At 49.2% G+C, this 17,458-nt stretch overlaps 1 protein-coding gene across 1 annotated transcript in view; it reads right to left on the bottom strand.

Annotated features, from left to right (window-relative positions):
- Positions 1 to 352: 352 nt before the first annotated feature.
- The window catches only part of atad2b (ATPase family AAA domain containing 2B), a 34,496-nt gene continuing 17,390 nt past the window's right edge, over positions 353 to 17,458 (bottom strand). Inside the window, exons 23-27 of the mRNA XM_062559768.1 lie at positions 17,033 to 17,155; positions 14,728 to 14,856; positions 2,493 to 3,182; positions 1,873 to 2,000; positions 353 to 367 (exon numbers count right to left, since the gene is read on the bottom strand). Of these exons, the coding sequence (XP_062415752.1) occupies positions 353 to 367; positions 1,873 to 2,000; positions 2,493 to 3,182; positions 14,728 to 14,856; positions 17,033 to 17,155 (1,085 nt within the window). The remainder of the gene's footprint in view (positions 368 to 1,872; positions 2,001 to 2,492; positions 3,183 to 14,727; positions 14,857 to 17,032; positions 17,156 to 17,458) is intronic.

Below are 17,458 nucleotides of genomic sequence, written 5' to 3'. Positions count from 1 at the left end.
CTCGGTATCCGGGTGTCACTTTGGAGCACTGAAGTAAGCACGTGTCAGAAGAACACTTCTTACATGAACTACACTACACAGGGGACCGGGGGGGCGGGGAGGGGGGGGGCGTGAAGACCTGTCAGCTGACCCACTGAGCCGAGCTCCCAATTTACACTTGGGGTATTAGGTGGGACCTAAAGTGACTGGTGAACCATGGAGGAAAAAAGAAAATGAAGAAGAAAAAAAAAAAAAAATGGCGGGCTCTCGGATACTTGAACATAGCCGGGACGAGTCGACGGGCGCGGCGAGGCGGGGGGGGGGGGGGGGAGAGAGCTCATGTTTGAGTCATGGCCTTGTTTCCCCTCAAACGTCACAGGGACGTCACCTGGTGATTGAGAGAGATGTGGAGCGCCGGCGTAATTGGCCCCCTCTCCGCCGGGGCCAGATGGGGGGGGGGGGGGGGGGGGGGGATACAGAACGGCTGTTTGAGAGATGAAAGAGCGAGGGAGGGAGGGGGGGTTTGGGGGGGGGGGGCTAAGCACCAGGAGTTATCCATCTGAGAGGGGCAGTGTGACAGCCTCACACAGCAGACCTTTGGATCGGGAAGGAGCTTAAGGCCGGTCATCCGTGATCAACTCCCCCCCCCTCCTCCTCCACCCCACCCCCCCCGGTTCTCCACACATCAGGTCCTGTGAGTCTCATTCCCCGGCTACAAATGCAAACCAAACTTTCTCTGTTTTTGGGGGGGCTACAGAAAAGAAAGAAAAACACTCCAGAACCCCCCCCCCCCCCCCCTCACCCATAAGACATAAGCACCCATGTGGACCTAAATGAGACGAGCATATTGGTATCATTTTGGGATTACAGCTCGTCTTTTCCGTAATCACGTCTAATTAGTCTTTTGCTAAAATGCGACAGTATTCTGCAGCTGGCTCCGCTAAAACCAGCAGGTCTATATTTCACCATCCCATTAGCTGGTGGAATGTGTGTTTATTTTTGCTGAAAAACATCTACTTTCTCTTTTCAGCCTGAGGTTTGCATATAATAAATCAAAAAAGAAGTGAATGCATGAACTGCGGTGTAACTTCTGCGGCTCCGTTCTCTTGGATGTTCTGCTTCTTTTGCTGCTCTGTTCTTCTGGGTCATAAAAAACGCCGACGCGGATTCCTTTCGCGCGCTGAAACGAGCGAGCGCACGGGGTGATGGCCGGTCACGGCAAATGACCACGGACATGTTCCCCCCCCTCTTAAGAGTGTTCATTTTCACATTGGCAGATCATTGCTTTGATACAGATCACAGGAGCAGTCAAATCCCGATCCGCAGTCCGTGCACGGCGCCAAACGGGCCCAGCTGTCGCTTCCTTCATGGTCCAAATTAAGGATGATGAGCGTGTAGAATCGAGCGCGATGGGGTTTAAAAAAAAAAAAAAAGCTCAGATCTCGATAAGGTCGCGAGAGGTGCGATAATGTTTTGGCTCTAGAGTGGCTTTTTTTTTTTCTAAACTGTCTAAACGTGGTCCCCCTGCTGCTGGTGTCGTTTCAAACAAATATAAAACGCCACGAATCAGGCAAGATGTTGCAGCAACACATGGACAGAGCATGTGACCAGACAGCGGACACGAAACCGCTCCGTCTAAAGAACTTGAAAAATAGTCTCAAGGACCCACGCATCGAAATACTGCTTTAGGTTGATTTGAAAAGCGATGAATCCTAATTGAAAAGCACACCGAACAAACCCGATGTCTCCATTCTTACCGTCCCAGACAGCCGTGACGCTGCGCCAGTGAATACCAGGACCCTGACCCACCCCCCCCCCACCCGGAGCGGCTGAGTTCAATGAGCTTCTGCAAACCGCTTGCGCCTTCAGATGCACAGAGGAGGACGTGTTTACCGAGAGCCGCTGGCGGTCCACCACTACGGGAGGCTGGGGAGGGACAGCTGGCGGCTCTTCCTCCGTCTTTTCGGCGGGTCCCTTGGACGGCTCCGACGGGTCGCCCCCGCCCGTCTCCGGGGCGCCACCTCCGCAAGGAAGACGGATGGATTATTGATGGGAAGAAGGGTTCGTAATGAGGGTTCTAACTATACTATCTGCTAAGCCAGGGGATAGCATCCATATTACTGGTAGCTTATGTTGCATTATTCATGCCCGCTCTCCATTTTGAGAGGTATACACCAAGTGCAAGTTCATGATCAAAAAAGTAATTTATCTTTGTAATTAAGTGGGGGGTGTGGGGGGGGCAATTAGCTGGCTCGATGTGTGAAAAATGCCCAGATTCTGTTAAGTTGCTTAATTGGATGTCTGCTGATTAGCAACTAAAAAACTAAAATGAAGAGACCAAACCCCAAAAAGTATTGGAGAACGTCTGCCTGCAGAGAATATTAAGTTCACAGCATCAACTTTTGGAAAATAAATTATATATATATATATAGTCTAATCAAATTTTAGACACAGAAGCATTCTTGAGATGAAGGTTGTTTGAATTATCCAGCTGTGGTGCTCTAGCTTCATACCTTCTGGATCCAGATGTTGCTCTGTGCCCCCGTCCTGGTGCGGCTGCTCCTGCGCGGCGTCGCTCTCCTTTTTGCCTTCGTGCTCTTCCCGCCCCGCCGCGTTAGGGCGCTCCGGCCTCTGCTCGACCTCGAGGCCCCGCGAGTCCACGCTGTCCATCGACTCGTTTCCGTTCACGCAGTTCGCCCGTGGCGGCGGCGGCGGGGGGCTCGAGCAGGCCGACTCCCGGCTTCCTCCGATCGACGCGCCCCGGCCTGCCGCGGTCTCGCAGCTGCCCCCGGGGCAATGCGGCTCGGTGCTTTCAGGCTCCGCCTCTTTGGGCGTGAGCTCCTCCTCTTCCTTAGGCGTGGGCTCTTCTTGGGCTGCGGCGGCGGGGGCGACGGCGGCGGGGTCATCCGGAGGTTCGGCGGGAGCCGCGACGGGGGGCTCGTTGGAGCTCTCCTCCTCCGTGGAGGGGCCGTGGGGGGGGTGGTGGCCATTGGGCTGGGGGCCCATGGTATCGCAGGACGACTCCTCATCCTGCGTTAGACACGAGTCACTCGGCCCCGCCACCTCCACCTCGGGTTCACCCTCTTCTTCCTCTTCCTCTTCCTCCTCCTCCTCCTCTTCAGTCTCCTTCCTGTAGATCCTCTTCTTACGGATGATGCCCCGCCCCCAGGACGGCCGCCGGCGAATCTTGCGCTTTACATGATCTGAGAGAGAAAGAGAGAAACGCTATTAAACAGGCAAAAAGTACCACTAACCCCCCCCCTCTTTTAGGGTCAAACCGTGCATCCACTGCAACTGTCCATTACACAAATAAAACTAGCTCCTGGATGCTGTTCGGTCAACTGTGTTAGTTGTTTTTTTTCTCTTCTTAAAAATTGTACCAAAGCGGTTTAGCTACGCTCGAGTCAAATAATCGACGACTGCTTTAATTTAATAAATCACAGTGAAATCACATTATTATTCTACAAAGAGTTTTTCCGGATGACTGGTGTCGTCGTCCCAGTTCGGTCCGGCGCACAGCGGGGGCGCCTCGATGCATCGCCAGCGATCATTAGCCAGGGTTTCAGTCATAAATAGTTTGATGGGTCGTCTCTGTGAAGGCCGACTCTGAATTAAAACGTTTTCGATGTTCATTCGCCTGATTTCTCGCACCGCCATCAAATTTGCCCTGAGAGCGAAACAGCTGGACACACACACACACACACACACACACACACACACACACACACACACACACACACACACACACACACACACACACACACACACACACACACACACACACACACACACACACACACACACACACACACACACACACACACACACACACACACACACACACACACACACACGGCAGGAGATTAACATCTGTCGGGCTTTATTCATTTTATTCAAGCATAGTATCACTGCTGTTAGTGATTATCTTTTTTAAATTACTTTTTTTATTGCAGATGTTTGTCAGTCGTGTCTAAAGAACAGAGAGACAAGCCTGCACGCAAACACACACACACACGAGCGCCTGCTGAGCGGCTCCGAGAGGCCGACCCCCCCCCCCCCCCCCCCCCCACCCACATGCTCCCCGATCAATGATCTGCCCCAAAAAATCCTGATCGAAGCACTTTAAGTGGACAGGCGGTGGTTTGTGTGCTTTATTAAAGTGATCAGACCTCAGGTGAAAAATGAGTCAATCAAAAATGAGATTGCGACCTTAACTTCTAAAGCCAACTAGTCGAGAACCCGACAACCCTTAAAAAAAAAAAAACACACACAAAAACACATCCCTCTAATGCAGAAGCGCTGCAGAAGACAAAAACGTCTCACAGCTTGCGATTTGATTGTTAAACCCAGACGTTTGGCCTGTCCTCACAGAGAGAGAGGGAGAGAGAGGCAGGCGGGAGGCGGCAGCTCTGCTCCATCATGGATGCTGGACACTAATGACAACAGATGGTGCTCCGGGTTCTGAGAGGAAGGGGATAACGCAAGCGCGCTCGCACAGAGTGCAGCGAAAGTGCCCCAGTGAACCAGCGCCAATCATATCAATAAGGCCTCTTAGTGCGTTTAATATTCTCTCTCATTTCTGCCTTCATAAATGTGATAAAAAAAACGGCGTAGAAAAGAATGAAGAATGAATAATGAAGCGTAGTGGTTGATTTTCTGGTCTCCTCTGCGCGCGCACACACACACACACACACACACACACACACACACACACACGGGAGCAGCTCGCCACGCTCCTGGGGGACGAAAGAGGTGAAACCCAAAGGCAGCAGACCACTCGTCGGAAACCCGCCTCTTAAATAATGCATGAAGCGGCGAGCGTTGGTCGAATAAATCCGCCCGGCGACACTGACGGACGCTCTTTGGGTCGGAATCATTACTAAACAAAGGGCAGCGGTCCGTAGAACGCATGAACTTAAAGAGTACAAAACTGATTTCATAGAATATTCACACCGTGTTAAACGCTGAAAACGGCTACACACGGGCCGTCTCTATGGCAACAATCCAGACAATTTGCACGCACACAGTTCATAGTGGGGTCATCCCAGCAAACCTCGAATAGCATCGTGACACACGGCGCCACAAAGGCATGCAGGTACATCTCAGGTTGATGGGTACCAACAAGGGTTCTCTCCGTTTGGGACCCGCAAACTTCCTGGAGCCTCAGCTCGTTGCCAGGCAACTGGCCCAAAATGTCAAATACACAAGCTCCAGAGAATGCAGAGCAAAAAACGTGATGTAAAAAGGAACGTGTCCCAACTTCCGAACCCCGCAGACACAGCGCACATCATCTCGCTGCGATCTGCACTCGTATTTAAACACACGCTGATCTGATCTCCATTTACTCCGTGGCGCCCCACATTTCAAAATCAGCACGATGCTGCAGTGGTGTAATGTGGACCATAAGTACCTAAACACATAATAAAGGAATACGGGCCTCTACATTCAGTGCATAGTTGGAGACGCGTGTCTGAAATGATGATCCCAACAGCTGTTCTAGACGCGTTTTATCCCCCGATAACGTGAGGGATCCGACTAAACGACGGAGATGGGGACGCGAGCCGCGATGAGGCGCCACTCCACCCATCGGACTGAACCACCTCATTGGTATTCACGCTCATGAAAACCACCTCAGGAGGTCTGACGGGGGGGGGTAAATGAAAGCACAATATGCCACAGATATCTTTTCAATGCAACAAAAAGCTTAATTTGTTTTGAAGGAAAAGTAGAGACATTTTACCGTTTGATGAGATGCACTGAACAACAAGCACTGTGCTCCTCTCATCATTATGGTGGGTCTGGTATTATTAATAGTGATGGATGGCTTCGTCCAACCAGCTACCGAGAACTGAAAAAAAGCTATAACTGCTTTTATTAAGGCTCAAAAGAAGATGAGAAAGAAAAAAAAAAGAAAACGGAGCTGCAGCAAACAAGGTAAACAAAGTCCTTCACGGTGTATCAAGTTCTCTCAGGTCAGCTAGCCCGCCCCTACCAGTAACACCTCACACTGTCCTCGCCTAACCTGGACAGACCCTCCGTTGTTGCCTGTGTGTGTGTGTGTGTGTGTGTGTGTGTGTGTGTGTTTCCTAGCATCCTCGGAAAGGGTTTTCTTCCCGACTCCTGGATGGATTTACAGGAAGGACACCGGGTCAAAGCTGAGGACACGTGCGGGGGGGGGAATACATACGAGAACAGGCCCGAGTGAGAGCCAAAGAACATACAAATGGGCTCCTGTGTGCGGTCACATGGGCAATCTCCATAGTCCTATGGATTTGAGATTCACATCAGTCACAGGGGGTGGGGGGGGGCCATACATCACAGCTTAGATTTGAAAGGGAAGAAAAACTTACAAGAGTTCAAATTGGAAAATATTAGACTTTCAAATTTAAGTGAGAAAAAAAAAATGGAAAACGGGACAGCGAGAGAGATGTGACACGAGTTTTCTCCCGACAAAATGTGAATGCAGGAGGATTAAGGCTTACGGTTGGCTGCAGGGAAAAGGTGGAATAAAACCGTTATTGCCACTGATGTTAATATCTGATTGTAGTAAATCGGTGTAGTAGTTAAATTAAAGACTAAAATCACATTTGTATCGTTACATGATTAAAATAGTTAGAGAAATAGTTCCCTAAGGAACCAAAACATTGAGGGTGCAGCATTGAGAGTTTAAACCAAAAACAACTGACCATAGAAGCGTAACCTCCCCCCCCCCCCACCTCCCCCCGCAGGTAGGCAGCATGCTACACTGAAGCCACCCCCCCTCCCTCTCAGAGACGTACAGCATGCAAGAACTCATCTCAAACCAATTTCAATTCGGAGACTTGAAGAAGTGCCGATCCCTCCGAAGCCACTGTGACCGCTGGGCTGTGTGCACACGCACCGAACACATGCGGCACGCGGACCAAATAGGCGTGTTCAGACAGGGGGGGGGGGGGGGGGGGGCACATGGCCGGGCGTTCAAACCCTTTTTCTGCCACCCTGGGTCATTGGAATTGGACCCTCGATCTGGTAGCATTAATGAAGTATCGATCCGCCGTGCTCTCATCACCTGCGACTGATGGGGAGGAGCCATGGGGGAGGAGGAGGAGGAGGGGGGGGGGGGGATCTGACACGTCGACGTCTTAAAGCAAACAAACTCACTCTGACCTTGAGAGAGAGAGAGAGAGAGAGAGAGAGAGAGAGACGCCTGGAAGGGTCCGGCTGTGCGGATCGGCGCCATCAGACACCGACAGAGGAGCTGAGCATCTGGAAATCAAATGAAAGCATCTGCTCCACGCGGCGCTTTGGTTGGCTGGGAGGCCGGGAACCGGATCTGAAGTGCGACACTGCTTTGGTTTCGCCGCTGTGAGCTGTGAGTCACGAGAGCTTATTCTTTTCGAACTCTATCCCCCCCCCCCAGGGAGATTTCAGCCATTTCTTTCCTTCTATCTGAATCATTCCACTGAGCTGTAATTAACACGGCACAAAAGCTGTGTGTCCCCCCGCTTTCCGTGACAGCAGAACAAATTCAAATTGAATGGTGCCTAATCACTTAAACTCAATGAATATTTTTTATTTTGTCCTTAGAAATATCCATGAAAAAAAACAAAAAACAATGAGTAGTCTAGATTAAAAAGGTACAGAGGTCCCCCATGAACTGCTTCTGTAACATAAATAATGAGCATGAATGAATAATGTCTTTGCCTCGTCATACAAAGATCGTTCATCTGTCCTCCATCAAGCCAGGCTGAATTTAAAATGACTTCTAGTCAGCTCAGGAGGAAAAAGTCTATAGTCTAAGTTTATATAGTATATTTTCTATATTTAAGTCTGTCAGCCGCTGTTGTGTCTAATGGGACGAACACAAACCAATACGGACTATTTCAATTACAATTGACTATTTCCTTCACCCAACATTTTTGAACTTTTTTTAATCTATCTTTTTTGAAGAAATATTTTTGTTACTTTTTCAACACATTGATTTTTTTCAAAAAAATTCTAACATTATATTTTTTTCCAGAATATGAGGCAGTGGGAAGGTGGCAAACTAGGTGCAATTTCACAGCTTTGGAACTTTTAATTATGGAGGAATAAAGTACTCAGGTGAGGGAAGTGGAGCGACACTGTCGCCGTTGGGGAAGGTGGACGTGGTGACGCAGAGCCTCAGCGCCCCCCCCCGGGGGGGTCATGAGGGGAAAAAACACGCCGCGGCGGTCTGTCACCTCATGTGACACTCCACGCCGACACTTAATGAAACGTCCGGATCGATGAACGATCCCATCCGAGCCTCTGGAAATGAAAGAGATCACTCACTTCCCTTAGTTGCCGCTTTGCGCCCTTCCCATTCCCTCCTGCACCCCCCCCCCCCCCCCGCTCCATCCCTCCCACGACCATTCTAGGAATGGTTCGGACTTCTTTTGGGGGGAGGGATTTCCTTTCTTGCTGAAAGTCCGCTTAGACTGAAGGAATCCACAGCAAAGAAACTTTCCACTCAACCAAAACGAGGCTGATTCAATCAAGCCATTATTCCATCTGCTCTGTCAGCACGCCGAGAGCCAATCGAAACGCTCCCTGTCAGCTGCTCGGTCTTCTCATCACTAAAAATACACAATGTATACACTTTAAAATCATTTATTTTACACACATTCAGGGGGTTGAGTGAAGTTTGCTCTGCTCAAGTGTTTTCGTCCTACATAGGTGACGTAACGCTCATCGCCGGACGAAAATGAAAATCCATAAACGTGGAATAGGATGCCGGCTTGGTAGCGCAGACGGGCCAGACGGGCCAGACGGCGTCTAGACTCCGGCTGATCCCGGGGATGTTGTGGGGTCGCCATCGATCGCTCTCTGCCGAGTCAACAGCAAAACAACAAGAGACGGGCCGCACCCCGGAATAAAGCGGTGCATAATATTTGCTCTCAAAGACAAAATGCTGTGATGGAGCCTGGAGCCCCCCCCCCCATGTATGAACACTCACTCCCCTCTTAGGAGGTTTTTCCCCACGCGGGTATTACAATTACATTTCAAAACTTTTTCATAACTTCAAACCAATTTCCCTTTAATCTAATACCGTAGTGTAATACAGATCAGAGAATTGCAAACGTTCCCTATATGCAATCCCCAAATTTCATTAGGAATTACAGAGGTAATTTGACTAAAAAGTTTTAAAAAATAAAGCACAATTTTCTACATTTACTGAGAAACAGAGCTGGGCAGGAAAATGCCAGGAAAGCTTATACTGCGAGACAATCAAATAGAAAAGCTCGGTAATAAATCTCCGCCTTGGTGATAATTCAATTTGAAGACCACTGGAAAGACGGCAATGTAACTGAATGTTCATTTTTGACGACGCACTCGCTGGCCGCTTTGGATTTAACTGGATTTGTTAGGTGTGTATGTGAAACGTAATGAGGCCGAGTCCCTAAACGGTGGGATGACAACGTTTGATTGATCTGAGGGTTAAGCGCTACTGAAAAGTCATTGAAAAAAAAGGAGAGAGCGAGCGAGATGGAGACACAGAGCGAGAGAGAGAGAGAGAGAGACGGAGAGCAAATCACAGCCACTTGTCCCTGACCACGAAATGGCGTGAAGGCGCCACAACAACACAATTTAGAAGCCCCCCCCCCCTCCTGAAAGGTGCCACGTTAATGCAGCATGACCGCACGATCATTACCAACTGACATGCTTCAGATGAGGCCGCTTGATCTGCAACAATAAAGCCACCACCGGGTCCGACCTGGGGAGGGGGGGATGGGGGGGCGTTACGACCCTCGACCTTCCACAACACGGCAGAGTGACAGGCGTGCTGGGAAAAGGGCCCGTGATGCGTCTCCTTTCTGGGTTTAATGGAGATCGGGCTGGATGAGCGCCGTTCGTAAGAGTAATTTCATGTAATTAAAAAAAAAAAAAAAAAAAAAAACCCGAGCACGGATGGCCGGCTCTTACATCGCCGCCGCGGAAGCTTCGCCATTATTAAAGGGAGAAATATTATGGTGTACTCTATGGTGGACTTTTGTCAGTTACACAAAAAAAACCTCACGGCAGAAGGAGACCAGTGTTGTGCGACGCTCGCTTTGAAAGGGTCCACGCGTGTCACTGTTCATTTTGTGTCAAAAACTATGACGAAAAATGTTGGACATGACGAGAACGGATCTTTGAGAATAAAAACTATGAATCTATTCCAACTTTCGTTAACGAGACGATCATGTTTTTAGTAGCGTTCAGTGGAAGGTTCCTCTGTCAGAACGGCAGGTTTGTGGGGGGGGGGGGGGGGGGTCGGTTCCCCTGGTGTTCGGATCCTTTTTCCTGATCTCAGTTGGGTATTTAGCGGCATGCAAATTCCATGTAAGGTTGAAACGAGTATCTTTGTGACCAGGGGATTTCTTCTTCTAACTTTATTGAGAATCTGGCACAACACAGAGAGCTTCGAAGTAGCGCAGCGTCTTAAGTAAAAGGACATGTGTCTTGATGCGAGGCTTCAGAAGGGAACACAAAGGGATTCTGTATCTGAAACGGGTCGTTTTGATAACCGGCCGAAGCCAGCAGACACGAGGTCCAGCGGACCGGCCTGAGAAGGGAAGGAGTTTAATGAGGCTATTAAATGTGACTAAAACTAGACTAAAATGTTCAGCATTTTCGTCGACTAAAACTAAGGATTAAAATGACTAAAACTAATATGCGTTTGAAACTGAGACTGAATCAAAAATAGCTGCCGAAATTAAAACTGATGCGTGTCGAACCAGTCCTGCATTAAAAAGGTGCCTCCTAACGAGAAACAGATACTTGGTTTGCTTCCCATCAAGCTGGGTTTCAGAAGTGCATTAGGTCCAAATATATAATTTGGATCCAACGAATAAATCCGTAAGTGGGGCCCCGACAAATCGAGCGCTAATGCGTCATGTTTGTGCAATTGTTCCAGTCGATTACAAGTTATCAGAACCAAGCAGAGGGAGGGAATACAGCCCATTAAGCTGCTTGGCGTTGACTGGCTTCTGATGTTTACCGAAATGGACTAATCGACTGCACTGGGGGTGAAAAAAAACAAACAATCAAGAGTGGGAGCCCAGGAGAACTGGTGTAACGTTGCGTCTGCAGCACAAGCTCAATGCAGAGAGTCAGAGGAGCAGACAGACCACTCGTCATCGAAGGCAGGGCCCCGGATCCGCTGTGATTTGGAGAGAGGCTGGACGGTCGGTGCTTCGTGCGAACGCACACCCGTGTCTGCCTGCGGGTATCGACGGCAAGCGCGTTCCCCCGGGTAGTGGTGAGGGGGGGGGGGTCAGGGAAGAGACGGCGTCGAAGCAATGAACGCGCCATTTGAGGTCCGGCCATCCGATTCATCAGTCAGATCAACAGACACGTCGGCGCATAGACGCGGCGGGGAGGCTGCAGAGATTTACAGCGCCCCCCCGCCCCTCCCCTCCCGCCCCCCTCCATCACCTGTCTGTCAGCCTCAGCCCAGCAGCTACTGGGCATGCACAAAGACAATCAATCATTGCAGCGCAGCTCTCCAGGGCTCACTCCTTTCAGGCAGAAACAAAGGCAGTTTACCATAATTTATATAACTATATATATATATATATATATATATATGTATATATATATATATATATATATATACATACACACACTGTATATACGCATTGCATAGTAATGGGAAAACAGACATTAGAATCTTTCCACCCTACTTTGGCAAATTGTGAGCGCTTATCACGCAGCCCCAACTGCACAGAGAGAGACACACAAACAAATGAAACGAACAAAAAAATAAAGCATTGTGCTACATTGGTTTCACACAACGATCAGACAGGCCCCCCCCCCCCGCCCAGAAGAAACGGCAGCTCAGCGCTCACCGCTCAGCGCTCAGCGCGGAGCGTTATCTTCCGTTGAGCCGAGCCGGCTTCCCGGTTGTAAATCACTACTTTCAGGGAAGAAAGAGCTTTCTGCCGTCGACCATCACTTTACATTTAGCCCGGCGCTTTTATCGAAAGGCGACTTACACGTGGATTGTGGGGCCCAGACGCAGAAAAACAAGAACCAAGAAGAGTACAATTTCTTCAAAGAGAAGCCCGGCGACAAAGTGCCAACAGGAAGTGCACCTGATGAAGGAAGCAGTGGGTTAAGACCAGCGCAGCAGCTGCTGCTGCAGAGGTCGGAGGTCGAAGGAGTTACAAGAGTCGAGGCGTGAGATGATCGCGGCCTGTCGACCAATAGCGTGGCATTTTATTCCTAAAGGACTCATCAGTTTGTACCAGACGCAGTTCAGGCGGCCATTAGTGGATGGGGGCGGAAACGTGCGATATGTGACGACTCATACATTATAAAATAATGGAAGTAATTCTACCACAGGAATGGAGCAAAGATATAAACCACGTTCTATAAATGATTTAAAAACCCCGATCTCGATTTACTTAGTTTTTTTTTTTGCCAGAAGAAGAGTGTGTCCACATATCGCTGACACAGAACAGCGCTTGGGTATAACGGCGACGCAACGCGGTGGAAGCAGCTCCTCGGGGGACGCCGTTTTTACCGCGGCGTGCAAAAAGCCATTTGCCTCAAGGTTCCCCCTCCACCCCCGGAGCAGCAGGTCCGACGTCCTCGTGAACGGATGTTAATAGAACATCGTCTCGCGTTTCAAAGAGGGCGGCCTCCTGTCAACCCGCGGCGTGGCCTTCGCGGCGCTGGGTTAATGCGGCTTTTGTCCTCGGAAACGGAAGAATCCCGAAGCAGCGACTACTTCAGGAGGCAGAAGTCGCCCTTGTGACTTTAAAGATCCCGTCATGGTGTTTGTCGATGGATGCCGAGACACAGCGGCGCTCGGTGGAGATGAATGCGGCGCGGGGGGGGGGGGGGGGGGGGGCTGTTGGACGCGTCGCGCGGCCTCGATCAGCGATCGGTGCTGAAACAACCCCCCGAATTTAAGGCTTCATAATCAGACAATAGATATTTTAGTGAGGCCATCAGGAGGAAAAAAACAAACTGCTGATTTAGCTCACATGCACACGCATGATTGACTTAACAGAAAACAGAAGTGGGGTCTTAATAATGAATGAAAGGAAGGCACTCCGCTTGAACCAGATCCGTGTGGTGCTGCACTTGGAATGAACCCCGTCTTTGGGTTTCAGCTTCTCTGGGGATGGAGTGACGGGACAGAGCAGAGTAACCATGAATGACGGCGTTGCTGCGCGGGCTAATGGAAGCCTTCTTCCTCCTGTTCCCCCAGAGAGGTTTCCCACATCACCCCCCCCCCCCAGCTCTCTAGATCTCAAGAAGCGGGCCAAGCCACTGCTTTTAACACCTGATCCAGAAATATCCCTTCGAAAAAGCTTCTCGCGCAACTTTCTGCACGGTTCAAAATAGCGCAACTCATCTCCGCCCCCTCCCGCCCCCCCCCACATTTAATCTGGATGTCCCAGGCAGACTGAGAACCGGGTAAACCCGGTGGCAGAGGAAAGGAAAAGGGGGGTGAAAGGTTCTGTTCCTCGGTTCTGATGCTGCATCACAAGCGTGATCAATTAGCCTAATGGCTGCCTCGCCGAGGTGCTCCAGGTGAGAACTGGCTGTCGATGTCGCAAATTAATCACCTCAGCCTAATTAATTAAGCCTCTGGTTGGGGGGCTGATAACAACTCCCCCGAGAGCTTCCAAATTGCTGGTCCGCATCTGTGACATTTGGCTTTGGAGATAAAAAACACACAGCTGTAAGTAGTATGAATTTTCACCCTTAAAATAAGAAGGTCGAGCTCCTCAGACGACACAAATATCAATTAGTTGATTGAGTGTCAGATGTTGAATTAACTAAAAGCTGTAGTTATTGACTGTCCCCCTATGTGTGTACTGGGTATAATATCTATTGACATTTTCAAAAAAAAGAAAGATTCCCTGAATAAGCCACTGGCTCATGTCCGGTGTTCGAGTCCTCCATCAGGACTCCATTAGCTTAACCTGCATTGAATTATTGATGGCGGTAAAATTAAACAATTCATTAAATATGGCCTCCCTCCCATTTGGCTGCTTTTTCTCCTGGATTTCCAGATGAAATGTAGTGATCTCCACAGAGAGTCTTACAGTGTTAATGGTTGCCAACAGAGGCCCTGGTCTCTCACGAGGGGGGGGAAGGGTTGGTTTACCCAGCCAACAGGGCTTCCATGAGGGACGCTCCAGTGAGGGACAAGCGCCACCTTGTGTTGGACACTCGTACTACACAGACACAAAGAAACAGCACCGACATGGATCTATTTTTTTTTTTTTCCAGTTCAAGGATATTTTGCTCCTCGTACAGTGTTCCGCCTTCTGGCTCTCACATGTCACATGGTAGTTTCTGTACCATTCCCATTATTTTGTCCAGGTGGGAGCCAGGTCTTGAGACTACATGTAAAAGCTGCTTATCTCTGCCTTATTAGCCTGCCCCCCCGTCCATAACTGGCCCTCCCGTCACCCTTAGGCACCTGCCGTTTACCACAGGTGGGCATGTAATTGCTCTGTGGCGTGGTCACGTTCTGAATGGTTAGAAGAGAGAGCCGCTTGGCTAATGAGGCTACTCGCTGTGATGTTTCTCCACTTCTGAGAAATGTGGGCCCATGCATGTGTCCATTTGTGTGTGTGTCAAACAGAAAGTTAAAAACATACTCAATTATTTGTTTGAGCTGCATGTGTTAAAAAAAGAAAAGAATCAGACACGATAAGTATGTGCACAGGAAGATGTACGTTAGCAGCGAGTGGCTGTGCGTCCCGATTAGGATGAAGCGGGGGGGGGGGGGGGGGTACTCACTGGTGCTGCACTGCTTGTCGGCGGCCTCGCCCCGAGCGCCGCTCCTGGCCTGCTCCTCTCCCGCAGCCTGCTGCCTCCTGGTTGCCACGGCGCCCGTCGGAGGGGTCGGCTGAGCCGGCGTCTGGAGGTCTGCGGGGCCACACAGAGCATCGGTTTACCGACAACAGGCAACGGCATCTCTGCACGTGCAGCTGTGCGCTAAAGAGAAACCACTCCAGAAACGTGCTGGCGTGCACGCGGACGTGTGTATAAACAAAAGGACGAGCACCGACCACGAGTCAATCAGAGCAAACCATTACCACAAGAACAAGAAGAACAATATCCTCAATGTCGGGAATGAAAAGCAGCAGTGGGGTGGAGGGGGGAGGGGGGGGGCACATCTCAACTCTTGACATCTAGTGGTATCCAAGTTTTTCGGCCACAGCTCGTTTCATCTTCTGAACCCCCCCCAGAGGAAAACTAAGGTAAACAGCCGGCAAGCGGGCCGGGCTAATTGCTGGGTTTATAGAAGGACATTGACGAGAAGATGAAATGTTTACACTGCTTCATTCCTCCCCTCAGGCGATGGATGCATTATGATGATGATGATGATGATGATGATGATGATGATGATGATGATATTCGGCAGTCACGCTATTGAATCCCCATCTCTGGCATTTACCTCGTGCTACTGCAATAATAATGATAATTCAGCATCCTTTCTTCCAAAAAGTGCTTCCTCTTGGATACGCTTCCGGTTAGAGAAAAAGAAACCAGGCCTTTGTGTAATCATAGAAAATGAAGCAAACTTGTTATGAATAAGGAAATGTGCAAATAGCATTTTAGTTTGTAACAGGAGGACGAAAGGAGATTTATGACATTTAGACTGCTGGAACAACGACACCATCTGCAGATTACGAGCCGGCTTAGAACGGATCGCAATAAATGTGAGCCGTGTGTGAAGTGTGACGCATGGAGTTATAATCACTCTGTTTGTTTGTCTGTATGTGACAAGCCCAGACAAACAAAAAAAGGACTAAACTTTTAACAATATCGGGGGGATTTTTTTGGATTGTTTTAAAAACTACAGGTTTGATTTAACAATTCGATATTGTATAAAATGAGCTGCCCGTTCTTAGTTATTGGAACTAGTGTGTCAAAAGCACTGCATACGTCAGATGCTCTGGGCTTACATGGATTACAATACATGTGTACTGAACTGGGAATGCATATTGAGACTTGCCGTCTCTTAATGAGGGTGAAAGAAACATGTTCATGTGCAGGGGGAGACATGTTTTCGTGGTCAATCAATAAGTGAAAAGAAAAAATTATGTGAGGGTCTCATTTACCACTGACTCGGGTATTGAACGAATGCTCCTGGGTCAGTCTATCCCCTTGTGGACGAGCACAGCACCCGGACTCTGTGTAGATACGCCTCTATGTTTAATAAATTACCAATGCATGGGAGTCTATACTTAGAAGCTCAAGTGTATCATTTAAGGAGATTGTATACGTGTGTTTTCATCTGCACAGGCCTAATCTAGAGATACCCTAAATCCGGTGGGTGGTGCTGGGGGCAGTTTGGTGAGAGCACAGAAGGAGCCGCATAAAGTGCTGGAGCCTCGGGGCATCGAGACAAAAAAAAAACGGACTCCTCCATCAAGTGCCACTGGGCAAGGCTACAGATTCATTTATTTTGTTCCCCCCCCCCCCCCCCTAGAAAGCAGGTTTCTATTCTCTGAAATAATGTATCAAAGCTTTCTACACAAAAGAAGGAAAAAAAAAAAGAGAAGAAGGTGGCAGAACAGGCCGGAAGCTGCTCATTCCGGCTCATTATTCAAGTGAGCGAGTATTGGTCCATAATGTGTGTTTGTTTATTTGCCTTAACAAATGATGCTGATCACTTCGGTGTTATTAGTGTGCTAAATTAGGCTGCTTTCTAATCCAACTCACTCTGCAGCCCCGAGTGCCACCGAGTTCTCCCGCAATGGAAACCGCGTCGCCTGCTCCAGCAAATAGGACGGACCGTACAGAACTCCTTGGCTCCAAGCCGGGAAGCTCACGTTGCACTAAGTACTTTAATAAATGAGGTATATTTATTGCTTATTATTATAGTTGAATAGGCAGTTGTCACTCTGGTGTATTAGGTCTCCTCTGTCAAAAATGAATGGTTGAATGAACCCACATGTTGTAAAAGAGGATATGTCCTTATTATGTATATTACACATTATTGCGAGGCTAGAAAGCGCTGACATTGTTCATCATTGTTTGTGTGTGTGTGTGTGTGCGTGCGTTATTTAAGGAGTACCCGGAGTCGTTTCCTCACCCCTCTTCCGGCGCGCCTCCTTGATCTCTTCGCACATGCGGTCAAACTCGGGGTCCAGCTCTGCAGCAAATATGGCGTGAGCCGTGTCCTTCAGGCTGCACGCCCGGTGCCTGATGACCTTGTCTGGGGGACGAGGACACAGTGGGGGAAAAAAAAAAAGACATCAGCGTTACTGGTTACTACAGCGTCTCTTCAGCCAGCACAGGATGTCAATCCTTTGTATTCTACGTGATATTCCAAAAATTTCTGCTCTTTTAAATATCTGTTTTTTCCTTCCCTCCATTTGGTTTGCAGGTTAATGTTGCGTTCTCCCCGCCCCTCCCTCCCTCCCTCCCTCTCCCATCATGTATGGAAATGCTAAGGCAGAGTCGATACCAATTCCCACTGTATGTGTGAGAAAAAGGATTGTGGCATTTTCTCACAGGT

Source organism: Pungitius pungitius, chromosome 20, assembly GCF_949316345.1.
Source record: "Pungitius pungitius chromosome 20, fPunPun2.1, whole genome shotgun sequence".
NCBI lineage: Eukaryota > Metazoa > Chordata > Actinopteri > Perciformes > Gasterosteidae > Pungitius > Pungitius pungitius.
Note: the sequence above shows the minus strand (reverse complement) of the source record. Positions and strands in the feature narration are given on the sequence as shown.